The sequence below is a fragment of the Phascolarctos cinereus genome, unplaced genomic scaffold (genome assembly GCF_003287225.1).
Source record: "Phascolarctos cinereus isolate Bilbo 61053 unplaced genomic scaffold, phaCin_HiC Scaffold_4;HRSCAF=312, whole genome shotgun sequence".
Taxonomy (NCBI): domain Eukaryota; kingdom Metazoa; phylum Chordata; class Mammalia; order Diprotodontia; family Phascolarctidae; genus Phascolarctos; species Phascolarctos cinereus.
This window is the reverse complement of record NW_027555847.1, coordinates 174,402,117-174,429,660: the sequence shown is the minus strand read 5'-3', so window position 1 is coordinate 174,429,660 and position 27,544 is coordinate 174,402,117. Positions and strand designations below refer to the sequence as shown.

At 42.0% G+C, this 27,544-nt stretch overlaps 1 protein-coding gene across 11 annotated transcripts in view; it reads left to right on the top strand.

Annotated features, from left to right (window-relative positions):
- The first annotated feature begins 3,242 nt into the window (after positions 1-3,242).
- LOC110202339 (PHD finger protein 24-like) overlaps positions 3,243-27,544 on the top strand; it is a 39,172-nt gene continuing 14,870 nt past the window's right edge. For 4 of the 11 annotated variants that reach the window (XM_020978386.2, XM_020978381.2, XM_020978385.2 and 1 more), the window contains exons 1-5: positions 3,360-3,433; positions 14,582-14,632; positions 17,044-17,425; positions 17,981-18,166; positions 25,891-25,980. In XM_020978386.2, coding sequence (XP_020834045.1) covers positions 17,048-17,425; positions 17,981-18,166; positions 25,891-25,980 — 654 coding nt within the window. In that variant the 5' untranslated portion in view covers positions 3,360-3,433; positions 14,582-14,632; positions 17,044-17,047. Of the gene's footprint in view, positions 3,309-3,349; positions 3,434-3,657; positions 3,768-11,599; positions 11,732-14,581; positions 14,633-17,043; positions 17,426-17,980; positions 18,167-25,890; positions 25,981-26,258; positions 26,486-27,544 lie in introns of those variants that run through there. The other 7 variants (XM_078152798.1, XM_078152795.1, XM_078152794.1 and 4 more) reach the window with 7 other exon arrangements.

Here is a 27,544-nt window from a genome sequence, read left to right as displayed (position 1 = left end):
CCAAACACCACTGCCTACCTGCTTGTCTGGGCTGTCACAGCAAATGATGTAGATGTTTATTTATCAAACATACCGAGAAAGGAGTGAGGGTTGCATAACTCAGTACATTATTAATATAGACAATTGAGCACCAGGAAAAGTAAGTTATAATAATGTAAATCAGGGGGTTTATTGAATATCATTGGCACTTATTCATGTCTTTTTATAATTTTTTTGTTTCAGGCACATATCAGTTTCTTTTTTGGTACAACCTTCCATCCTAGCTTTGAACACTAGGTATTCAAAGAATGTATGATAGGTGAACAGAAAAATCCATTGTATTAATCAGTTGTATAAAGTTCCTGAGTAAATGTTGTCAAAAGAATCTTGGGCAGTCTAGACATAAAGTAGGCATTCATTCTTTCAAAAAACACTTATCAAGTGTCTATTGTGGACAAGCCTAGGACAAGGATTGTCCTAGGCACTGTGAGAGATGTAAATTTAGCTAAAATACAATCTCTGTTCCCACAGAGCTTACAGCCTAATGAAAGATAAGACACAATCACGAATAATTACAATATATGATATTACATGATACATTAATTAGATTTGCAAAACAAAATGTTATATGAATTCCAAACGGGGCGGGGGAGGGGAGTCATTACAGATCAGGGAAGGATTCACAGAGGAGATGGCATTTACACTGAGCTTTAAACAACAGGTAGGAATCCAACAGGTGAAGGGGGGAGAGAGACATTGTTGATATAGGAAAAAGCATAAGCAAAGGCACATAGGCAGGAAAGTGTGTAAAGACAGCTAGACAGACCTTGCTCTTAAAAATAGAAGCCTTATTAATTATGTCAGGAAATGGTACCCAGAGGGCTGGTGTCATCAGCTCTCGAGGGCTTAGTTATCTCTATGAGGATGATTCCCAGATCCAAATCAATCAATCACTGGCTTCTCAAACTCCAAGAGAGCTCATGATTTCTCCCCCTAAATTCCCTCCTCCTCCAGACTTTCCTGTTCCTACTGAGGGTACCACAGCTCCTCTATCCGCCCAGGTTTGCAGCCACTGTGTCATCCTCAACTAGTAATCCCCCTCCTACCACTTGCCCAGTTACCAGACCTCACCAATTCCACCAAACTCTGTCATTCCTACCTCCCCAACATTTCTTGCTTAGGCCCCTTTCCCTACCCTTATATAGGCACCACCTCTGTTCTTGCCTGAACTACTCCTCCAGCCTCTCATTTTGTCTTCCTGCCTCAGGTCTCTCCCCACTCCAATCTACCCTCCACACAGTTGCCTAGTAATATTCAAAAGCACAGATCTGACTGTCATTCCTTACTCTCTAAACTCAAGCGGCTCCCTATTACTCTAGGATAAAATATAAGCCTTTGCTTGGCATTTAAAGCCCTTCACAAACCTCTCCAAACAGCCTTATTTCATGTTACTCCTCTTCATGAATACCAAGGCTGTTCCTTGAACACAGCACTTCATCCTCATATCTTTGCATGGACTGCTCTTTCTTGTGCGGAACGTATTCCCTCCTCACTTCTCCAAGAACCGTTGGTTTCTTTCAAGGTTTGGCTCAAACATCACCTTCTACATGAAGCCTTTCCTATCTCACCAACTGCCAGTGCCTTTCCTCCAAACTTATCTGGTATCTGTTTTGCATATATACCTATAAATGTGCATGTGATCCCCCTCTTCCCCCAGACTAGGCTTCTCAAGGTCAGCTACTGCCATATAAGAGGTGCTTAATAAATGCTTCTGGATGGATTAATGTGACTAGTCAACAGTTAGCAGAAGTTAACAAACAGAATACATGTCATGTTTAAAAACTGTGACAGAGCTACTGAAAATGAGCTCCTGTGATTGGATGGGTCTGCCTGAAAAAGGTCAAGGAAAGGGAGCGAAAAGTCCCAGAGTAAGTGGGAAGATCAGAGAACAAAATCCTACACTTTCCAAGGGAGCGGGTGGGGAACAACTCTAGTTGTTCTATTTAGCGCTTTTGTGACCTTGGAAAAATCACATCCTCATTGGGCCTCAGTTTCCTCCCCTGAAAATCGAGGGGTTGGCCTAAAAAGAGCTGGAAGGTATCTCCTAACCAAAGCTAAACCTCCTAATCAGTCATTCCCGCTTCCCCAGACAGATGTGCAATGCAGAGCTTCACTCTCTCAAATTGCCAATCTGGCTCCACTGCAGCTTCACGCTTCACGGCTCGGGTCCACGTGGGAGTGCTTTCTAACGTAAGATACCTGTGCACCCACCACGAATGCAAAGCCACAGCCAAAGGTGAAGCCGGCTGGACCCCAACAGCAGCCCCGCCCCGCCCCCCCCCGCTTTATAGAAGGGTGGGGGAGGGGTCTGAGTTCAGTTTCAGTTTTTCGATTGTATCGGGTTCCTTAGGTCCAAATGCTCTAATATGAAGCTCAGATTGGGTTGGATTGGCGCCTCCTCCAGGAGTCACAGTTCCTCTGACCTCCCCCTCCCTCTAAGATGCTTCCAGAGACTTGAGTCTGGAGGGGAAGTTGATGAGGGCCCGTGAAAGAATGAATGAACGAATGAATGGACAGATGAATGAACCAATGCATACACGCATGCATACTTCCACAAACTCCCTGCAATCTGCTGCTGGAATGAATGCATGTATGCACGCACGCATGCATACATGCACACAGCCCCCTCCGAGGGGCCTAGCAGGGGAAGGCTCGGCTTGTGACTGACCTTGCTGGTGCCAATCGGACGGACTGGCTGGTGCAGTCCCAGGCTCTGCAGTCCCCGGGCTTGGCGGGGGGGCGCTCATTGGTATTCCCCAGCCCGCCTGCGTCAGGCCGAAGCTGCTACACCGCTTCCCCCCCACCCCCGTAGCCTCGACTCCTGCCCCAGCCCGCCAGCCCACCACCCTCTTCGCTAGCGAACAGCACGCGCTCTTCCTCACTCTCGCCCCCTCCCTCCCCACCTCGTGCGCCTCCTCCCTTCCCCCTCCACCAGGCGGCGCGAGCTGAGCCTCGTACCCGTCCCTGCGGCTCTGCTCCCCCCACCCCGCCACCGCCTTCCAGCGCGCTCCCGCCCGCCTGTCGAGAGGGGAAGGGGAGGGGGCGCACAAGCTCCCGGCCCGCCCCCGCACCAGCCGAGGGCGCTTCTGCCAGCGCGGGCCGGAGTAGCTCGGCTGTTGGAACGGTGGGGCCGCAGCTGCCGCAGCCGGTAACAGCCGCCGCGCGAGCGAGGCCTGGCGGGTGCAGGCGGGGGCTTCGCCCCGGGCTGGGGTCTCTCGCTCAGCCCCCCGAGTCCGGCCCCCGGGTGGGGCAGGTGGAGGGAGCTCAAGGTAGGACCCTCCCTCCGAAGCCCCCCGGGAGCGAAGGCGCAGCAGCTGCCCCAGCTCCCGAGCAGGCGGGGATGCGCAGGGCGGGGGTCACGTCGTCCCGGACCGGAGCCGGAGCGAGTCCCCGGGTAAGCGGTGGGGACGGCGGTGGGGTATGAGCTTGGGGCGCGGCCGGGCCGGGAGGGGGCAGGGCAAAGGGGGCCCCCGGCGGAGCGCGATCTCCTCCAGGGGCCGCCTGCAGCTGGCAACGCCCCAGCCTGGCCTCGCCCCCGCCCTGGGCCCCCGGGGCGTGGCTACCCCCCATCCCTGGAGATGAGGGCCCCCGGGGCCGAGCGTGAGCTCAGTCCGGTGGAGGAGGTGCCCCCTGATGCTGAAGAGCCCACCCTCGCCTGCCTTCGGCCGGGGTCTGGCCTTGAACATTACCGATCTCCCGGACTGACCACTTACCCCGCATGGCACACAGTAGGTGCTTAATCAATACTTGTTGTCTTGGGAGAGGAGTGGTTTTGCACCTGGCAAAATGTTTGGCGAAATGACCCCGCCAGGACTCAGAAGGCGCTTTGGGGTCCCATCTGCAGGAGCTCCCCCAGAACTTGACCGTGGGAAGGAAGAGTGTAGAGGAACTGGCCTGGCAGGTGCCGAGATCGAAAGTTGGAGCTTTGTAGTGGGGGGGGGGAGGCAAACTAAGAGGGAAGCCAAAGGAAGATTAAAGGACCCGTCTGTCACATTTGGCAGAAAGGGAAAGATTTCCAAACTGGGGAGTATTTGGCCTGAGGACACAGGCATTCCAGAAAGATGCTTTAGGTTCTTTAGGTATAGTATATAGATTGTTAATTGCCATAAAATTCTGTGTTGCTTTAAATATAGGTGGTATAGCTCTCTGTACATTCCTAGCTTGGTATGTACTGAGGTTGGAGAGGAAGGCGGTAACCAAGGAGAAAGATGGATTTTAGCTAGTGATCCTGAAAACTGCTGAGTGGTTATTTGTTAAGAGCATGTAAGAGAGAAGGCTATCTTAGAGGCAGTAAAGAATTTGTGTTTGTTGGTGTTGCTGCATTTAGAGCCTAAGGCAGGAGTTCTTAACCTGGGGTCCACAGGACCACAAGGGGTTGGCGGGATAGATTTCAAAGAGTCCATGAACTGGGGTGAAGGAAGAAAATTACATCTCTATTTCAACATAACTGGTTTCTTTTGTAATCCTATGTGCTTTATCTTATGCATTGTAAAACATTCTGAGAAGAGAGGTTCACAGGCTTCCCCAGACTACCAGAAGGGTGACAAGTAAAATGTAGGGATGGTACCCTATGACTGAGTTCCAGTGGCTCCTTTTATTATTCAGCCTATGTAGAGAGCTCAGCCAAGTTGAAATGATAGAACTGGAAGGGACTTTAGAAAACATATTTACAGATGAGAAAACTGAGCTCTTGGAATTCTCCAGGAAAGAAATTATTTGCCCAGGTCACTTAGTTGATATCAAAGCTAGAACTAAACCCCAGATCTCCCGACTCCCAGTTCAGTGCTTTTTTTTTTTTCCTACTGCATCACAGGGTTTCTTTCCAGGCTCTGGCCCTTGACATCATAAGCATTGTGATATTTCCATATAATTTGGGAAATCTCAAATCAGTAGTCAAGAAAAAGGCAACTTGAAATGGTCACTGATCCAGGGCTAGTACAAGAAGTGAAGGGAAGCACGGTGTAATATGATGGTGACGCAGAGGTGACCTTACCGGTTGCGAAATAATTGAGATTAATGAAGGACTGTTAGTCTTACCGTGTCTGACCATCTCTCAACTCAGCAGGCCCATTCTCACAGCCATTTGTGTGAGGAGTGACTAACGCTAGAGCTTGGGGTTAGAGCTGGGTGGCATTGAACTAGGAGAGTGTTCCAGTAAGTATAGAGCCACAGATCTGCACCAATACCTAAGATGAGCTCTGCTGGGAATCAGCAAATAGGAATCAGGAGTCAAGCAAAGGAAAGTGAAAAGCCTGGGTCTGACATTTAAGCAAATACTCTAGTTAACTTAATCCATGTCACCAAAGGACCATTTAGAGAGAATATTCCTCCCACCTCCATAGAACCAAAGGTAATGCGCTTCCCTTTTTTTTCTGGTGCCTTGATTGCCCTCAGTCTACTGCTCTTAACACTCTTGTATGTGCCCTCTGACCACACTCTTAGGATTTTCCTCCTACCACTCATATTGTTCTACCAGCACCTTTAATAGCTCCTCTTCTCTACATCCATTAATACTAGGCTAGTGGTTTAAACTAGTTCAGTACATAGGTGACTAATCTCTTACCTCTATCTCAGTTCTCCTGCTTCTAGATACTCTTTCAACACAACAAAAATGAAACTGTCTTTCTTCCTATCCTTTCCTTTGTCCAGTTTACTCATTTTACCAGCTACCAAATACTACTGCTAATGCACAGGTCTGATTACATTATTCCCCTGCTTTTATACCTTCAGGAGTTTCCCCTTTGTCTACTACTGAAAGTACAGACTCTTAGCCTGGCATTCAAGGCATTCCCTAATCTATCTGGTTCCAGCCTTCTTCCAGGCCTTATTTCATACCATTTCCCTTCATGCATCCTACACTCCAGCCAAACTGGACCACTTAATGTTTCTGGGTTTCTTCTAGCCCTATCCCATCTCCATGCCTTGTACATGCCACCCTGTGTCTGCAGATTTTCCTTACGATGAAATCTTTTTTTCCTACCCAGCTCAGGTGCAACCTCCTAGAATCTAGGACCTAGATGCTACCTTCCCTGATTCACTACCATCTGATCAACCACTATACTCCTCTTCTCAGATCACATATTCTAATTTGTATTCTGATTTGTGTACCTCTCTTATTCTCCGTACTGGATTCTGAACTCCTTGAGTGCAGAGACTATTTCCTCTTTCCGTTGTTATATTCTGAGTTCCTACTAGTGTGTCTTATATACAGTAGGTTCTTAATAAGTGTTTGTCGAATTGAGTTGAAATATCTCTTCCCATCATACCCCAAATCCAGGAATTCAGGAGACTATGATCCTGGAGTTGACCACAGCCACCCATTTGGCTTCTACCTCTCCTGTTGATCCAGGGGAATCTATAGCATTTCTCACTTTCACCATCCAGCTAGGGGCACAACAACTCATTTAATAAGGCACTTTAAGGCCCACTGAAGCTCTCCTCCACTATCTCAGCCTGGTATGGAGGTGGCTTGGGATTCTCAAAGCCTATGACAGGGGAGCATAAGCTCTGGCAGGTCCTATCAAGTGAGAACAATTTCAAATAGGGATCTACAGTTGGCCTGTAGGTCTACTGCCAACAGATCAAGCTAGCTAACTAAGATCAGAGATTCAGGATCAGGTTAGCCCCAAGATGATCAATTTTTTGGCCACAGCGAATCCTCAAAATCATGTACTAAGTTATAGGAGCAGAACAGTCTGTTCTCTACCGTGGGAGTACCTACACCAGTGAAATCATACACTTGAAGTGTTTTAGATCTACAAAATACTTTGCTCATAAACGCTGTATGAGCTAACTATGAGTTATGTGAGTATTTATCCCATTTTACAAATGAAGTCAGAGAAATTAAGAAATTAGCCCATAGTCACATAACTGGTAACATCGGAGCCAGGGTTCAAACTCAGGTGTTGGGATTTCCATTGCTGTGCCCCTTCCACTGTACCAGGCTGTCTTCCAGCCTACTAGTTGGGGAAAGGGATGGGGGTAGGGGCGGGGAGGCAGTAACAGTGGTTCAGTAGAGAATCAGAGAAACTGGGCTTCAAATCTCAAGCTTTGCTACTGCCATTGTGGCCTTGAGCAAGTTATTTCATTTCTCTGGGCCTCAGTTTCCTGATTTATAAAATGAAGATAGTGGAATAGAAGATGATCCCTGCTAGCTTTGAGTCTATAATCCTAAACTTTCTATCTCCCTTAGCAGCTAGCAAAGGGCTCTCTGTACTTAGTAGGTGCTTAAATATTTCTTGATTTATTTGCTGGTTAATGTGCTTATATAACTTCTTGACAAAGCAGTTTTTACCAGTTCCTCCAATTTCATACAATTCTGTGCAGTTTGGTTTTTTTCTAATTACTACTAACTAGGGCTCACAAGTGTTTTAAAGATTTACAGAGTTCCAGAGTTACTTATAAAGCTACATAGTGTTTATTTATCTTCCTTTATTACATTGAAACTGTATGGCTATCCTATGCCTAATGTCCAGTAACATCTTGATGAGTTGATCTTATTTCTCAGCAAACATACTTTTAGGTCCTAGAGGAGAAATGGCATTTCCTATCTGAACTCCTAGGTTACTATCCTGACTGTAAGCTGCCTATATAGACTTTCCTACTTGGTGGAGTTAAGGGACCATTCTTCTCCCCTATTTTCCTCTTTGATCCAAGGTATTCTCTTCTAGTCATTCTATCTTAACCATACTGTAAGCAATCTAGAAAAAGATTTTAAAGACCTAGCATGGCATGATCAAGAACAGGTTAATAGGAGGAGTTAGATTTGTTCTAGGCCTTAGCTGGCTGAACTAGGAACAATGCGGTAGATATGCAGAGAGGCAGATTTAGACTTGATACAAGAAAAAACTTCCTAACAATTCACGCTATCCTAAAGTTGAATTGATTGCCTTGAGAGATAGTAAGTACTCCTTCAGTAGAGATCTTCAAGCAAAGGTTGGATAACCACTTGTGGATGGGTTGTAGAGGGACTTTGTATTCATTTATGGGTTGGATGACATGAGCCTTTGAGGTCCTTTCCAACTCTGAGATTCTGTGATTTATTCCGTGATTCTTGTAGGTGGCTGTAATTTTTATGTGAGGTCATAACCATGGTGGCCCCCATATTTTTTTTGTTTCACAATCTATCTGTTGCTCACTAGATCTTAATTGTTTGACCATCCTGAGAAAGGTTCTCCAGTCTCCAGTCCCTCTTCCACAGAGCTGCCAGTAATCTTCCTATTCTAAAGCACAGGCCTGTCTATGTCACTCTCTCCTCAAGAATCTTTAGCAGGATCCTGTTGACTTGAAGATTAACTCTGAACTGCTCAGCTTAATCCTTCCCAGTCTGTCTCCAGCCTGCCTTTCCAGCTTTGTTGCATTGCACTACTCTTCATGAAGTCTACGTTCCAGCCAAATTGGCTAGTTGCTGCTCCCAGAATTTGACGCTCCTTTGATCACTTCTTTGCCTTTGCACAGGCTGTCCCCTGTGCCTGGACAATGTACTTCTTCTTCACCTCTACCTTTTAGAATCCCTAGCCTCCTTCAAAACTCACATCATGCACCTTTGCCTAGAGAAAGCCTTTTTTACCCCACCTTCTCCCCTCCCTCCAATTTATTAGTAGTCTCTTGTGTTTTGTCTTTTATGGTTTTGTGTCTCTCAGTAGAATATAGCTTCTTGAAAGCAGGAATTGCTTTTGTGTCTCCCTATGCCTTGCACAGAATAGATGCTTAATAAATGTTTATTAAATGGAATGGAGTTTCCATTCTTGAAAAAAAAATGAGGGTCAAACAGGAATCAGTGCTCTATACCTGTGGTTTCATTGGTATAAGGAACTACCAATGAGGAAGTTCCTTCTGCCATTACAAATCAACAATTTATAGTTCCTGGAGCGCTGAGAAATTATGAATTACCCAGGGTCACAGTATTTCACTGATGCATATGAAGAGGTAGGACTTGAGTAGCCAATGTGTATGAGAAGCAGGATTTGAACCTAGATCTTTCCAACACTGAGGCCAACTTTTTAACGACTACACCATATTGCCTCTTCTCAATTTCTCTTCTTTCCATTAAAAACAAACACAAATCTAGTAGTTCCATCTTCTGGTTCCTTTTTCTGGTATACTCACTATGGCTTTTTCCTTTAACGAGGTGTTCCCGCCACCTAAACATGATCCTGGCCCAAACCTGTGATTCCACCCATTCCCATGCCCAACCTCACATGCAGCATAGAACATGAGAAGGAAATTCAGATGCACAGCCCTTTCATTTGATAGATGAAATGGCTTGCCAAAGATCACACAGGGAGTTGACTGTAGAATTAGTTTTCTAACCCAGGTCTTTCGACCCCTAATTCATGTCATTTCCACTACATCTGAGGCAGAGAGTGGAAAAGTAGCTGAGGTTTCCAAGTAGAATATAAGAGCATCAATTCATGGGGCCTGGTCTGGCTCCAAAGATGTTCCTCCATGTGGGCATAGAAGCGGAGGAAGCGATTGATAGGGGTGTGGATGAGCCAAGGCTGTGAACGATCTGGTCATGCACAGCAGAATGAGAGAGGCATGCAAAAATATCTAGAGTGTTGGAGGAGCCGTAATTTTAAATGTAGATTAAAAGATCTTTTATTGAAAGCGACGTGGAGGAGAGGAAATATGTTGAAACTCTGGCAAAATAGGTGGGGTTATTAAACATGGAGACAGCAGTAAAACCAGCAGGCTGGCCCTGGAAATAGTTTTGTGAAATGTGTAGGAAAGGTACTGTGGTGTCTTAACCAAAGTTCTGGCAACAGTGAAACTTCTCAAGTGGTATTCAAGAAAGACAGTAAGTATAAATGTCCAACAATGGTAACAAAAGTGAGGATGGAGGTTGGAGGAATAGATTGAGGAGAACCAACAAGAGTGAATTCAGTTCAGTCCAGCAAACCTTTATTAAGCAACTTCTATGTACAAGGCTCTGTCCTAGGTGCTAAAAATACAAAGATGAAGTTTAAGAGAGTATCTGGCCTCAGTGAGTTTAAGATATGCCATAATAGAGGAAATAAGACATAAATTCGAAACCGCAATGTAAATTAGAATATAAGAAAAAGTCTGAAGTTGTATTTGGAAAGAGAGATCACTTCCAGTGGGGATGTTCAGGGATAGATTCTTGTAGAAGATAGCACTTAATCTGGGCCTTACAAGAAGAGAAGGCATTCAAAAAGCAGAAATGGAGGGTGGGGCATCTTTTCCAGTATGGTATGCTGTATGAGAAGAAGCATGGAATTGGGAGGAGAGGAACAAGATGAGATTGGCAAATGGCCTGTAGCCTAGTTTGGTTCTAGAGCATACCAAGGAGAATAATGTATGAAGTCATGAAAGGAAAGTTGGAGGACCTTCAGTAAATGACTAAAAACCTAAGGTGTTCTTGCTTTATTTCATAGGCAGTTGAGGTGCCAGAGGTTTTCTTTTGGGGGAAGGTATAGGGAGGTAATAATATAGGGAGGATTAGGGAAAGAATGGAGGCAGAGAGAAAAATTTAGGAGGCCTTTGTAATTATCTAGGTGAGAGGTTGTATTAGGATCTGAAGCAGAGTGGTAGATATGTGAATGGAAAGAAAGGAGGTACTGTGGAGGTAGAATAACAGAAATGGAGATGAAGGGCATTAGTAGACTTACGTGGGGCCAAAGCTTATAGAGAATAGGAACTTGTATGTGTTAGCTTGTATACTATCCTGCTACACAGAACCATCCCCAGTTAGGAACTTAATAAATACCTTGCGCAGTATGGTGGTGAATCTAAAACAAACAAACAAACCCACATCAGTTGTAGGTGGGATGAGTGATTCCTAAAATGACATCTTCCTGGTATGAGGAGGTACAAAGTGCTTAACTGCCAGAGCCACAGGTATGAAATATGGAGATGAAACATTACCTAAAAGGCATCCAAGGTTTCTTATTCATTTCTCTGCAAAATCTCATTTTCTGTGCAAAAACTATGTTGACAGTTTTAGCGCTTAACTGTTTGAATCACTGTTTCATTTCAAATCTATTTGATTTCTTAAAATAAACCACAGAACTGATGACATTTTGCCCACCAAATACTCCTGGCTTGGGTTTCCTCTTCCTCCACCTCTGAGTAATGTTCTTACTAATTGCAACACACCAATAGGTTCTTTGAGGGCAGCGGGGTAGTGCAGTGGATAGATTACTGGCCTTGGAATCAGGAAGACTCATCTTTATGAATTCAAATCTGCTTCAGACACTTCCTAGCTGTGTGACCCTGGGCAAGTCACTCAACCCTATTTGCCTCAGTTTCCTCATCTGTAAATTGAGCTGGAGAAGGAAATGGCAAACCACTCCAGTATCTCTGCCAAGAAAACCCCAAAATGGGGTCACAAAGAGTCAGACACAACTGAAAAAACAACCAAACAACAATAGATTCTTCAACTTGTGCTGTGCTGATGCCAAAAGTTTATACTAGAGATAAGTTTTCTCTTAACAGAGAGAATAGACCTAGTTCCCCAAAGGCCAAAAACCATTGTCATACTTCATTCTAATTACTTTCAGTGCATTATGGCTACCTAATCCCTGGTGTTTTTGAATGGCGGGCAAGAAGCCTCAGCTGTTGGCTACATTATCTGCTCCCCAGGAACCCATATACCACTGAGAACAATTTTGGTGACTGTGGTCTCCAGATGCTGACTGTAAGCTGTTGTTGCAGCCCAGGGCAAACAGAGGTGAAGTACAGAGACTGGGTGGCACCAGCTGTATCTCTTTCTGGGACTAGGGACAAGTCAAACCTAAAAATAGCCCCCCAGGTTATTGCCAGGAGACCAAATGGCTAGAACAGAACCCACACCGGGAAATATGGGACTGTAGTATATATACTGAAATCTTAGTGCTACAGTCATTGATATACCTACAGATCACCAGCCCCTATGTTGCATGTAGATCTATCATGGACGTTCATGTTTTACAGTCAACAATAAGAGGACTCTGACTTCTTTCCCTCACAGGCTTAAAACTTACATATATATCACTAACAAGAGCAAACCTAAATTGTAAAATGAGCACATGATGTATGCAGTTAACAGAATGCAGTATGTCTTATTAAAAGTCATAGTACTTTCATAGTCATGTTTGGTCATATTCTTTATGAAGCACAGGCTTTTCCTGGCCATTCAGACATATTGTTTGGTATTTGTTTGGACCAATCACCAACCAATCCTAAATGCTGTGATCCTCAAGTATTGGTGGGAACTCAGGATATACTCCTCCACTAGGCTGAGGAAATAGACATCAAATCTTAGGCCAAGAGCTCTCCTTTGATGGTCTCTTGTGCTGGGAGGCAGCGTACTACAGGACATGATCCCCCAACACTTGGCACCATATTGACTTTGGTATTGTTAATCTCCCTTGTTCTGCCAGTGTGGTTTATGTAATTGGATGAGTATCAAAATCCACCTCTAGCTAGCTGTGTCCTGTGGTCAGAGAAGTCACCACACTGCCGTCAGCTGCTGATTCCCTTTCATTTCTGCTGACCCTGATCTCACTTCTTAGACAGCCTAACTACTGGAGAAGCAAGATAGATATGAGTCATGATATAGGTTGGGTGATTCCATAAAGGTTTTTGAAGATAAGTATTTAGTCTCACCATCTTGAGGAATTGTTTTATGTGGTATAAAAAGAGCCCTTGAACTTGGGGTTAGAAGTCCTGGGTACTTATACAGGCTGTCTTCAAAGAGTTCTTATGAGAATCACATGAGATAATATATGTGAAAACAATTTTTACCTGTAAAGGGCTATGTCAATGTACATTACTATAATTATTGAGGGAAAGGTCCTTGACACAATGAACTAAAATAAATCCTCTCAGCTCTTCCCATAGTCTCCCAGAGCATTCATGAAATAACTGTTTTGGAGTCTCTACTGTGTACAAGACAGCAAGAAACAGCAGCTCAGGGGGCAGCTAGGTGGCGCAGTGGATAAAGCTCTGGCCCTGGAGTCAGGAGGACCTGAGTTCAAATATGGCTTTAGACACTAGCTGTGTGACCCTGGGCAAGTCACTTAACCTTAATTGCCTCACCAAAAAGCAAAAAAAGAAGAAAGAAACAGCAGCTCAATTTGCAAAGCACTTCCCATACATTATATCATTTGAGTCACACAACAACCTCTTGAGGTAGAAACTACAGGCATTATTGCCACCATTTTTTTAAAATTTATTTTTATTTATTTATTTATTGGTGAGGCAGTTGTGGTTAAGTGATTTGCCCAGAGTCACACAACTAGTGAGTGTTATGTGTCTGAGGCCAAATTTGAACTCAGGTCCTCCCGACTCCAGGGCCCTATCCACTGTGCCATTGCCACCATTTTAAAACTGCCATCAGTTGCTGATTCCCTTTCATTTCTGCTGACTCTGATCTCACTTCTTAGACAGCCTTAGACAGAAACTGAGGCTGAGAGAAATTAAGTAACTTGCCCATGATTACACAGCCTTTCAGTGTCAGAGGTGTGATTTTAACTCAGGTCTTCCTGACTCCGAGACTCTTCACTATGTTACACTGCTTTTCATTCTCTTCCCAAGAATATCCCAGAGAAACATGGGATCAAGGGGCTCCAGCCCTAGCCATTAAGCTATTCACTCAGCTATTAAGGCTACAGAACTAGAGTAAGATTCCTTCACAACTAGGGTGGTCCTTCCCCAGAGACCCAGGGAAATCTCAACCAACGAGCACACCATCCTCGCTGTAGCTTCTCCCTAGTTCTTTGCTGAGAGCATCCAGCTCTCACCAGTCCCCACCCCTTGATTTTTTGCTTGCCTGCTGCTGTAAATAATTTATCTGCATTGTGAGCAGGTGTTCAACAGAAAATGGGTGTGTAACACACACACTCCACTGCCTACATAAACACGTTTCTCTCACTCTTACTGTCAAACAGACACTTTAAGACAGACTCATCTCTCACTTTTACTTGGCTCAAATCCTCTTGTCCAAGCTGTCCATCGCTTTCTCCTCTCTCTCATGCTCCTCTTCCTTGGCCTCCTCCCTCACCTTTTTGTTCTTCCTAAAAGGATACTTAATGTCTAACATTCATATTCTCTTCCCCTTACCCCAATGTCTGATTCCTAGTAATCTCCTCCTACGCAAGGAAACGAGGGACTCCAGATCTATCTCCCAGCCAGAGAAATAGTCATGAAATCTCTGAGGACCTCACCACCCACTGGACTTCACTAGTCCGAGGCTGTTACTAAGCAGATGGGAATCTTTTTTGACCAATCACTAATTACTACCACTTGTCCTGCAACTAAGCTTGTGGTTTTTTTTTTAATTTCCCAAAGCACCCCAGGCACAAATCACTGTGATTTAAAAACAACAACATTTAATCAAGGTACTTTTTATGAACATTTCTAATTTGTTCATACCAAAAGTTGCAAGTAAGTTAGTCTCATTAGTGGAATCCAATTCTGTTGCATCCTCAGTTTCCCCTCAAAATCAAAACTATATTAGTTCTAAAAGTAGCTTGTTTAATTAACCCAGAGATCATAATTTTGATGGTTTTCTTTTTTTCCTTTCGTGATCCTATAACAGTACTGCTGCACATACAAATCTAGTGTGGCCAAGGAAATCGAGCCATTTCGGGTAAGAAAAATACAGAATCTCACAGAGAGTTTATTCAAAAGATAAGGTGATTTTGTGCTGGTGAATACTCGAGCAAATCTTTATCAGAATCCTTTTGAAGATGAACTACAAAGATCATTACAGGGGTATCATTTACAATTGAGATTTTTTTAATAGTGATTATTTTTGTAATTGTAAAGAACAATAGGATGTAGAAAGAAAGGGGGCATTGAGAGGTTAGGATATTTAATATTCTGATACAATATTAGTAAGTCAGATAACTTTTGAGAGCATCCATTTCTGGTTTCCTGGCTTTGTTTAATAAATTTTAATATTCCTTCCCACAAAGCCCGTAGGAACCTACTTGTATGCACTGCCTTTATTTTACCCCAGTGAGCCAGTCTTTGACAAGTGAATTTGATGTTTCTCCGATGTTGTCTATACTTTGTCTTCCCACTGCATTGAAGTTCTCTGAAGAAAAGCATGACACTGGTAAATCTAAGATTGCATAAAAGACAAATCTAGCATTTCCTAACTGGAAGAAGGAAGTATATAGCCCCTCAAAGTCAAGACTCCCGAGTTTCATTTCTAGTTCTGCATCTTATTTGTAATCTGATTGGTGACTGCCCCTCTCAGTGTCTCAGTTTTTCCCATTGTAAGATAGGTAATTGTTTTGTTAAAGATCCGTTTGAGCAATGTAGCCAATGACATGAATTCAGTAAGTGAATCAGTGATTCACTGAGACAACACTCATTCATGTGAATATCCTTGCCAGGTGAGAGTTGTTGACAGAATTCATTCCACTGGCTAGGGCATCTCCTTTGAACTACATAGATATTTTTAAAGAATTTTAAAGTTGTGATTAAGGACATTTAGATGCTCAGAAGAGAGATATTTTGAGGGGTTTGTTTTTGGTTTTTTTAGGTATTCAATTTCCCGAGATGTGAATCCCCTAAATGTATCCCTGAATTTGTTCCTAAATCTTTCTTAAACATATCCAGTCTACAAAAAGTCAATGCTATTTATGCTCAGTAAATCTCTGTTAGCCAATTCTAAAAAGAAACAACTTGAAATTATCTATTTTAAAAACAGAATGCTTGAAAAAAATCTTTCTTCTTCTACTTGCCAAGATCCCAAATTCAGGAATCTGGGTTTCCTTGGTAACAACTGATAGCAGAGCAAACACTAAGGCAGAAATTTGCATCACTCTTGCAGCAGGTGATGTCATCATCTGTTACGGGGGACAGCACAGAAACTTCTGGTTTCTGGTCTCTAGTCCAACCATGTATGTGAAGAATTAACAGTTTCCAAGTGTTGGTTGAAACAGTTAAGGCAATGCAAAAAAGATCTGGCTGCCATTTGGTTATATTCAACAGCTTATGATGTATCAAAGTTTGCAAAAAGCAAAGAAACTTAGAGACCAAGATTAAAATGAATTCCCACCTCCTTTTCCCTCATTTCTCTGTATCAAGCTGAATAGCCTCTCCTGGCTGGTATGGTAGACCAGAATGCCTAGAAAGTGACAGGATCAGTGGAGATGTACAATGTAATGTCTTTATTTTCCTTCCAAGTTAACATCATTAGTACCATGGGAAAATGGTAGTTGTCAGGTTACTTCTTACCTAAAATCAACTAAATGAAACTAGTCCAAAAAATGGAAGCAACAGATATGGGAATGATAATTTGACTAAGATGAGAAGTAACGAATAAAATGCATTCCTATCTCTGTATGCATGTATATGCATGCAAGAGGGATTGCAGGAAGGAATTAGAGATACAGCCACTGACTACAAGAAGTATTGGCTTGTACATGATCTTAAACTATGCCAGGGGTAGAACTGTACTTTGGATGAGAAGTAGGAGTGACAGGTTACTGACTATTCCAAGAGTCCTCCTAAAGAAGGAGGAACCCATTTACTTTGGACACTCGAATAAAGATATGTTAAAAGATATCCACACCCTCACCCTAGTAGTTATGAGGCTTTCTCTTGGTCAAATGGGCTCTGTGCCTAGAATGATGGAACTCTGAGGCAGAAACCAGGCCATTTCTGCCATAGAATTTCTCAGCTGGCAGAAATTGGACTTAAGTCCTGAAGTCTCTGCCACTTTTAACAGAACAGAGCTCTGGAACTCTGAACTAAGTTGGATTTAGGAGCAGGAACTTATGTCATCTGAGAACCAACTTCAGTAACAGATGGCATGTGCCCCTTTCACTGATTGATGATCTCTTTTGGATACCACATTGAAACCCATTTGGCTGAGTGTAGCATTCTAATAGGATGTAAGGTCATTGAGAGCTTGGACTGTCTCACTTTTATATTTGTAATCCCAGTGCCAGAGATAAAGTAGGCATCTAGTAGGTGCTTAATAAATGCTTGTTGTTTCAGTGTGCCTAGCCAGATGACTGGATGCCTCTGCTTTTTTGCTCATAGAATCATGGGAGTGTTGATGTCTAAACGGCAGACAGTGGAGCAGGTTCAGAAGGTGAGCCTGGCTGTGTCAGCTTTCAAGGATGGGCTACGGGATAGGCCTTCTCTCCGGCGTACAGGTGAATCAGCTGGTTCTCGGAGGGGCACTGTGGAGCACTCTGTCCAGGAAGTACAAGAGGAGGATGAGCCGGAGATAGTGGCCGCTGTCCCACAGGAAGAGAACACTGTCAACAAAGCAGCCTGGGAACGGCTAAGGGATGGCCGTGGGGTAGAACCTGAGGAGTTTGACCGTGCCAGTCGTTTCACACCACCTGCCTTTATCCGACCTATTCGGGAACTAAATGATGACAAGCCACTTGATATCTGCTTGGAACCAAGAGAATCTGTAAGTTCTAGAGTGAGGCAGTAGAACTAGGGAAGGGGAAGAATGGCAATATCTGAGTTTACAGAGCAAATGGTAGGCTGCCTGGAGATCAGAAAGCAGGACTGTGAGCCCTGGGATGTGAAAAAAAAGCATTAAGAAAAAAAGATAAGATTTAACCAACTGATAGTCCTTAGTCCAAAACAAACTGATTTAGCTTTTTCTGTCTGAGTCCAGATATAACTAACTGAGCTTGTTCTCGTTGTAGGAAAGTAGCTTGGCAGGGGATGTAGAGAGAAGGGTGAAATAGGGGAGCCACTGCATATCCATCTGTCCCTTCTACCATATGATAGCATGTCAGCTGGAATAGCATACCCCTCTTCTGGTTCAGAATGCCAGAGTTTGTTGGCTCTGTTGCATTGACACTGACTGCTATTGGCTGTATACCCAAAGTGTGCATTTCTTAATGGTCTGACCAAGAAATTTAGGTGTAAAAGTCAAGGCTTTGCTTAGATAGAAGTGGGGATCCTGTTTCGTGTTTTTGAACATCTCTTTTCTCCACTCCTACTTTCTCCTCAGGTTATCAGTGATGAGATGTGTGAGATTTGTGAGGTATGGACTGCTGAAAGTCTCTTCCCGTGTAGGATCTGCACAAGGGTTTTTCATGATGGCTGCTTGCGCCGCATGGGCTATCTACAAGGAGACAGCACAGTGGAAGTGACCGAGATGGCTCACACTGAAACAGGCTGGAGCTGTTACTATTGTGTGAGTTTGGTGGGGTTGTGGTGGTAAGAAAAGTCAATTAAAGCCAGTTCTTTTACAAGAGGCTATATCATATTGGATCCTTATAGTCAGTGGCCCTACACACTTAGAGTAGATTCAAAGGATGTCTGAGAAGAAGAAGCGGGGATGTCTATTTCCATGACACCTTATCTAGTTTCTGGAGCACAAATAAACCCAGAAGAAAGTTTGGTAGCACCAGTGACTTCCATAATGGTTTCTAGTCATCATAAAGCCATATCCAGACACTAAATTGTATTCAGCTGGAAAGTCCAACAGAATCTCAACAATGTTACTTTCTATATGGAATGGCTTTCTTTCATAGGTGACCTTGTGACAAAAGGCCATTGTCTGAGTCCTAGTCAGCAATATCCCCAATAAGTAGTCATCCAGACCTTAATGAGATTCAACCCTACATCTCCCAAGGCAGCCATTTCCATTTTCAGATAGCTCTAATTGTTAGGAAGCTTTTCTTTCAAGCCTACACTGCCTCTCTGTACCTCGTTATTGCTCTACTCTCTGGGGCCAAGGAGAAAAATCTAATTTCCCTTACATGTGATAGCCCTTCATATCCTTAAAAGACAGTCATCCTGTTTGGCTGTCACCCCACTCCCAAATCATCTCTTCTCCAGACTAAACATAATCACTTTCTTCATTCCATCTTCATGTAACATATGAATATATATTATATCATAGTCCTTCATCACCCTGTTGTGGATACACTACCATTTATTCATGTCATTCCTAAAATACAGTGCCTAGAACTAAACACCATACTCCATATGTAGGCTTTGTAGGGCAGACTACAGCAGAACTCTTTCCTCCTTAGTCTGTTAGGCTGTGGCTGCCCCTTAATGCAACAGAAGGCCACATTTGTGTTCTGGGCCATCGTGTGACATTTTTACTCAGGTTGTATTTGCAGGCCACTAAAACTCTCAGATCTCTTTCAAATGACCTGCTGTCTAGCCATGCCTTACCTACCTTAGACTTATGAAATTGGTTGTTGTTACTGTCCTCCTCTTCTTCCTTTTTTTTTTTTTTTTGCCAGGCAATGGGGTTAAGTGATTTGCCCAGGGTCACACATCTAGTGAGTGTTATGTGTCTGAGGCCAGATTTGAACTCGGGTCCTTCTGGCTCCAGGGGTGGTGCTCTATCCGCTGCACCACCTAGCTGCCCCTTTGTTGTTTGTTTTTTTTAATGGAGTATTAAAATTCGCATTTACTCCTTTAAATTTCATCTTATTAAATTTTGCCCCATATTCCAGCCTTTCAAGATCTTTTTGAAATTTGACTCTGTCATCCAGAATATTATCTATAACTGTCCAGCTTTTGTCATCTGCAAATTTGGCAACCTTATCATTGTTGCCTTTATCTCAGTCATCCATAAAATTGTCAAATAGCACCAGCCCAATGACAGACCCCTGGGCACTCTATTGAAGACCTCCTTCTAAGTTCGCATCAGATTTCTATAATGTAACATTTTATTTTCCTCATCCTTCCTTTATATATGTTCTTCCTCCAGACTGGAATACTCTCGCCACCCTCCTCTCAACCTGTCTGAATACTACCCTTCCTTCAGAGTCCACCAGCAATCTTCTGTTGAATTCTTTCCTGGTTGTTTAAGTACACACTAAGCAGTTCCCTTCACTCTATTGCATTTATTATCTGCAGTACTCACTTGTCATTTTGCATAGTCCTGTATTGACTGTTTAACTCATAGCATGTATAAGTGTCAACTCCATAACAAAGACTATGTCTTATATACCTTTGTTTCTTCCCCAGTGTTCAGCACAGTATCCTGCACATAATAGGAGCTCCATAAATACTTGATAATTAATTCATCATAAGTAGCAATTAATAGGCCTACTCAGGCCCTTGATTGGGCATGGAACTACAGAGATTAGAGTTAATAGTTCATTAATTCAGCAATTCCATTAAGAGCCTACTGTGTGCAAGGAACTCCTGATAGATTCCTCCCACTTTTTTAGATTTATAACAATGATAATAATAATAGCTACCATTTATATAATGCTTTAAGGCTTGCAAAGAACTTCACGTGTCTTATCTCATTTGAAACTGACACTTGGCAAAAACCCATGGGAGACGTGCAGTTAAAAGAGGAATTATTGGGATTTGGACACCTAAGAATACTATTTCTCCAAAGCCAGTAATAATAAATAACTCCTGCTACTTCTGTAGCCCTTGGACTTTGACACGTGTTAACTTGTTCTATCTTCCCAGCAGCACTATGAAGTAGACACGGCAAATATTTTCATCCCCACTTTACAGATGCGGAGATAGACCCAGAGAAGTTAAGCAATGTACCTAAGAGCCCATGGCTAATAAGTGGCAGAGCTGGGAGAGTGCTCTTTCTACTGCACAATGCTGCCTCCTAAGGAGATTGCCTTGTAGCCCCCCACTTTCAGTGCCTTCCCAAACAATGGCTGTGTCTGCAGAGGCAGGTGATGTGCTAGTAAGTGCCAAATGCCAAAAATAAGTTACTCTGCTTCACATGTAGAGATGGCAGTGGTCGCTACCTCATTTGCAAGAGTACCTGAAAATTTTGATGTGTGAGCAAGAGGTTCTCCACGTAATTTATGACCATAGAGATTTTTTGGTTCAGAGTTTGTAGTAATTGTCATCATTTGTGAGTGCCTGGTAGATTCGGCCAACTCAGATCCTTGGCTTAAAAAGAACCCTGCATCTGTACATCTTCCTCACCTCATTGGTCTTGACTGATACACACTAGTCTTGCTGTTATTTTCTTGTTTTTCTGGTCAGTTTTAGAAGCTATTCTAAAGGTCAGAAGATATTCCTTGTGTTTCGTATTACAAATGACCATGTAAATGTTGGAGTGCTCTGTGATTACTAGTAGGCATTTCCCACCCTCCCTCCACCTTAATCCTTACTCCCTAACCAAACCACTTCAGTCAAGGGACTCAGATCAACTCTGGAGCAAGAAGAATATATCTAAAGCAGTACCAAATACACACAGATCACTCTCTGGCCATGCTGTGGAAGACTTACAACCAAGCCGCATTACCCCAAAGCCATTCAGTACTAGGCTTATTAGACTGTGTGGGCTCAGATTTCTAATTACGTCAACATTGATTTCATTAACTGTGAGCTTAGCAGTGTTCCAGTTTGACTGCCACTGTGCTCTCCTGAGAAATTCAAGGAAATATTAGAGTGACAGTGATAAATGGGCAGGTTATATTCTGGAGTCAGTGATTTGTTACTGTTTTTATTGAGGACCAAGAAGCTTGACTGAGAGGCCACTGAGAGATTATTAAAATTCATTCACCAAGTTTGGTGGCTGCCCAGCTGCCTTGTTTATTAGCTGGCACAGAGGATGGAGTGTTCTGTTTAGAGACAGGAAGACCTGCTTTTGAATACTGTCTTCTAGCACTTACTAGCTCTGCGACCCTGGGCAAGTCACCTTGCTCAACCTCAGTTTCCTCATCTGTGAAATGAATATAATAATTGCACTTACCTCACAGAGAGTTATTGTGAAGATCAAATGAAGCAACATATATGAAGCACTTTGCAGATCTTAAGGAGTTATATAAGTGCCAGCTATTATTATTGTTGTTATTGTTATTATTCCTTGATTTTGCTGCCAAATCTTGATGACTCAAAACCACTTGAGAGTATAGTAGCCTCACTTTATCTCCTACATCTTATTCTCACAGTCAAGTCATCAGGTCTTTTTTCCCCTGTTGGATAATGCTCAGCTTTGCAGAGTAAGTTATTCTTGGGTCTAAGCCTATAGCTCTTGCCTTTTGGAATATTGTATCCTAATATCTCTCCTAGTTTTTAGCAGAAACTGCCAGGTTTTATGTGATCTTGACTATGTGTATACACGCAGTCAGGATCACACACATTCATTTCTATCTTCACTTTGCTCCCTGGTTTTCCCTCTCCCCTCCAGTTCTAATAGATCTGAGATCGTTTGTGATTTCTTGCACTGGTGTATCTAGGCTTTTTAAAAAATCATTTAAAAAAATAAATTTAAAAAAATCATTCTCAGGAAGTCCAATAATCCTTAAAATAGCTCTCTTTGACCTATTGTCTAATTCAGCTGTTTATGATATCAGATATCTTACTTTTTTTCAGTCTTTTGATTTTATTCTATTATATCTTGCCGTCTCGTGGAGTTAGTGATTTCTATTCAATGCTAGATTTTAGGTATTTCATATCCTGGGTAATTCTAAGCTACATATTCTCCCATTTCCTTCCTCAAGAATTTTTCTCTTTTTTTCTCTCTCTACTTCTCTTTCTTTCTTTCTTACTTGTTTCATTTCTTCTAAGCTAGTTATTCATATAATCCTTGTAGAAATTTTTTTTTCTTTGAGTCTCTGCTTGCAATTGTTATGGAGTTAAATTTGTTATAGGTTTTGATAATGGAGAATATTTTCTTTGACTTACTCATCATCTCTCTAGTTTTAGTTTCTGAATTGGGGGGTTGCTCCCAGGTCCCACTCCCTACTGCACTTCTACGTAGGGTGATTGGCCTTGCGTGCCTGTTCTGAGACTGTATTATCTGGATTCTTGTGCTGACCTCCACTTCCCAAGGTTAGTTCCCTCCTTGTATCTTTGAGGTCATAGATCTTTAGGGCCCTCCATGCCTCTCAGGACAAAGTGCCTTCATCATCCCTGGACAACTGAGCTGAAATGACCTGAGCACTGGGCCTCCTAGTAGAAATGCAAATTAAAACAACCTTGAGATATCATTTTATATCTATCAGACTGGATAAAATGACTGAAGTGGAAAATGACAAATGTTGGAAGGGATGTGGAAAAATTGGGACACTAATTCATTGTTGGTGGAACTGTGAATTAATTCAACCATTTTGGAGAGCAATCTAGAATTACGTCCAAGAATTATTAAACTGCCTATACCCTTTGACCCAGCAATACCACTACTAGATCTGTTTCCAGAGATGATTAGGGAAAAAGACAAAGAGCCTATGTGTTCTAAAATATTTATAGTGGCTCTTTTTGTAGTGGCAAAGAACTGGAAATTGTGGGGGTGCTCATCAACTGGGTAATGGCTGAACAAGTTGTGGTATATGATTGTGATGGAATACTACTGTGCTGTAAGAAATGATGAGCTCAATGATCTTAGAAAAACATGGATAGACTTGCACAAAATGATGAAGAATGAAATGAACAGAACCAAGAGAACATTGCATATAGTAACAGCAATATCATTTTAAGCACAACTTTGAGTGAATAAGTCATTTTGACTATTATAAATACCCAAATTAACTACAAAGGACCCATGAAGGAAGTTGCTGTCTCCAGAGAAAGAATAGATAAATAGATGTATAGAATAGTTTATACATAAAATATATATATGTGTGTGTGTGTGTGTGTGTATATATATATATATATATATATATGCATAATTGTGTCTAATAGTAGCCATCTCTATGGAGGGAAGAAAAAAAGAAAGGAAAAAAAGAAATTTATGTAATAGCTCTCTTGGGTTTCTAAGGTCCTCCTCACTCTGGGAGTTCCCTGACTTTCATGGGACTTTTTTTTTTTTAGTAGAGATATCTGTTCTTGCTCCCTTCAGATTCAGATCCTTGTATATTGCATGAGTCTGGCCCATCATCTCTTGTTGGGAAGGCTGCTAATTTATTTGGAAGGGCTTGTACTAGCTTTGCTGACTGGCCCATTTCCTACTGCCTCTGGGCTTTTTGCTGAATTTTTGTGCAGTTTTGTGGCAGAAGAAATACCTTAATGTAGTTTGTCATTGGACTTCTCAATCATTATTTAATCTGATACGAATTTCAGATTTTTGCTAGAATAAATATCAAGGAGCTGGGTGGTCTGCCCATATTCAATCAGCCATCTTTACCCACATATTTCTTTCCCAATTAAGACTGATTTTAAATGTTCGTATAAAGATTATTAAGGGATTCTTGTAAGAAGTAGTTCTAAGTGAATGTCTATTAACTTTATAGCAGTTGACTGAGCTGAAGGAACATAGCATTGCTTAACCCGTTTTACATTGATACATTTATCATTAAATACTGAGCTAAACAAAACTACTGCAATGATCTTTCCTGATTTCACTGATCAGAATCTGTCTTACGCTTCTCTTAGGCACTTGTCATAGATCTCAATCCATGATTACTTACATGGGTAGAGTGTAAGTCAAATCTGAACTTAGGAAGACCTGAGTTCAAATCCATCCTCAGATACTTACTAGCTGAGAAACCCTGGTCAAGTCAGTAACCTCTGTTTGCCCCAGTTTTCTTCATCTTTAAAATGGGAATAATAATTGTACCTATCTCCCAGGGTTGATGTAAGAATCAAATGAGATAATAATGGGAAATTGCTAAGTACATAGTAAGGACTATATAAATGTTAGCTTTAAAAAAAAAAGATATTTGAGTTAATTAGATTGAGAGCTACATGAAGGCACTATTTGGAACCTCACCAGTACCTGTTATGATCCTCTGCATGTGGAATATGCTTAATAAATATGGGTGGAAGTTGTAATTTTAAACTTCATCTCTCTCACATAACTATTGGTTTTAGAAGCAGAAGGATATAAGAATAACATGTGGTTTTTATAGACCTTGGATTGTAGTTTACAAAATTTGAAAGTGTCTAGGACAGGATTATTAACCTGGAATTCATGAATTTGGTTTTGTAAAAATATATCTTGATAAATGTATTTCAGTATTTGGTTTCCATTGTAATCCCATGTATTTTATTTTATGTGCTTTTTTTGAATCCATATTCAACATAAAACTTTCAAAGTTATCCTGTTTGTCTGTGTTTCTTTCTGAACTTCCTTCCGTTCTCTTCTGTTCATTTTTTCTTTTATTTTTTAATAGTTTTATATGGCAATTATATGTAAAGATAATTTTTAGCATTCATTTCTATAAGATTTTGAATTCTAAATTTTTCTCCCTCCCTCACTCCCCTTCCTTCTTCCTAAAATGGTAGGCAATATGATATGGGTTATATATGTGCAACTATGCAAAGCATATTTCCATATTAGTCACAGCTGTGAAAGAAGAAGCTGATCAAAAGGGAAAAAAACTAAAAAAAAAAATGAAGTGAAAAAAGTATGCTTGGATCAGCATTCAGAGTCCATCAGTTCTTTATCTGGATATGCATAGCATTTTCCATCATTTGAGTCCCTTGTGCTTGTCTTGGAGAAGAGCCAAGTCATTCATAGTTGTTCATCACACACTGTTGCTGATTTTTTTCCCGGTTCTGCTGATTTCACTGTGCATCAGTTCATCTAAGCCTTTCCAGGTTTTTCTGAATTCTGCCTGCTCATCATTTCTTATTGCACAATAGTATTCCATTAAATTCATATATCACAACTTGTTCAGCCATTCCCTGATTGATGGGGATCCCTTCAATTTCAATATTTTGCCACCACAAAAAGAGCTGCTATAAATATTTTTCACACATGTAGGTCCTTTGCCCTTTTTTATGATTTCTTTGGGATGCAGACCTAGTAGTGGTATTGCTAGATCAAAAGGTATGCACAGTTTGGTTGCCCTTTAGGCACAGTTCCAAATTGCTTTCCAGAGTGGTTGGATCAGTTCACAACTCCACCAACAATACATTACTGTCCCAATTTTCCCACATCCTCTCCAACATTTATTATTTTCCTTTTTTGTCACATTAATCAATCTGATAGATGTCTTCTATTCTCTCTTTCTTTCACTCCCTCAGAGCCTCTCTTTGTCACTTTCAAACAAGAGGAGGAAGAGATCTAACAACCCCTCTTTGACAGTCCTCCATGGAGCTAAACAAGTTCTCTTGGTAAGACTCTCTCTCTACCTTTGCTTATGGTGATCAATCCCAATTCAGCCAGTTACACTCCTCAGATCTCCATAACACTGATGTGTGACTTGAGACAAAGGTATGAATGCAGTCTGTGTCCTAGAGACAAGTTCATAGTGTCCATGACCTCTCCGTATGCATTGAGATGTTCAAGTTTCAGACCCTTTCTAGGTGTAAAACTTTTCATCTGCATCTGAAAGAGTTTGCCCTTTATATTTAAAGTCTGTTTTTGCCTTTTCCATCTTCTGGTTAGGTAGGTCTCAACTTTGGTGGGACAAGGAGACTGTTATTGATACAATGCACTTCATTAGATCCTCACAATAACTACAACTCTTCAAGGTAAAAACTTTGGAGGGCTATATTATTATCCACATTTTATGGATGAAGAAACTGAGTCTCAGAAAGGCTAGGTGAACTTTGTGGAGGCCGTAAAATGAGCATTCCAACTCTGGTCTCTCTTGAATAAAATCCTGTGCTCTTTCCACTATGTAGCATGTTGCCTCTTTAAATGAAATACATGCAGATCCAGTCTTATTCATGTTGGAAACAATTCTGATGGTCAATCAAAAAATATTTATTCAGTGCCTACTGTGACCCAGGCACTATACTAAATTCTAGGGGTACAAAGAAGGGTAAAAGGCAGTCTCTGATCTCAAGGAGCTCACAGTCTCATGAATGAGACACCATGCAAGCAGCTATATACCAACACACTATATACAGGATAAATTAGAAATAATCAACAGAGGGAAGGCACTAGAATTAAGAGGGATCAGGAGAGGCTTTCTGTAGAAGGGGGAATTTTAGTTGGGACTTGAAGGAAGTCACATTTCTTTCAGCCTGTGCCTCAGTTTCCTCTTCTGTAAAATGAAGGCATTGGATTCATTGGCCTATAAGGTCTCTTTTAGCTCTAAATCTATGATCTTAATACTGACAATTATCTGTCTGGATTGTCTTCCCCCATTAAAATGCAAGCTCCTTGAGGGCAAGGACTTCCGGCTTATATTTGTATTGGTCAGCACTTCCCTAAGTGTCTAGTACAGAATAAGTGCTTACTATATGAGTGTTGACTGACCAACTAGCAAGGCCCCAAAGCTGTTCTGCTAAGGCCAGAGAGCCCTGGACATTTTTGTGAGTTCCTCTAGTACTTAACTGTTAGTTTTTGGTTTTGTAATTAACAGCTTTAAAGTTTAAGCTTCATGATAAAGAAAGTTAAAATTGAAATATGAATTTTTACACCTGAATTTTGGCACCAGCAAGCCCAAATTGAAAGATCTTGGCATACATTTCTCAAAATGTGTAATATGCCTTCTATAGTTGGAGCTCATGTGTGTAATGGTGAACAATAGGAATCTAAAAGCTTTAATAAGGAGGCCTGCAAAAAACTAAGCAGGTCCAGCAAAGAATCACATAGCCCAGGGAAATGTGTGTTAGGAGAGCGAGTACTTGCAAAAGAGACCCCAGCCATCAGCAACATCTTCCATCTCAGTGTTAGTACCTTGAGTCAGTAAAGCCTGGAGGAATTTTTGCCTGGGGTGAGGAACAA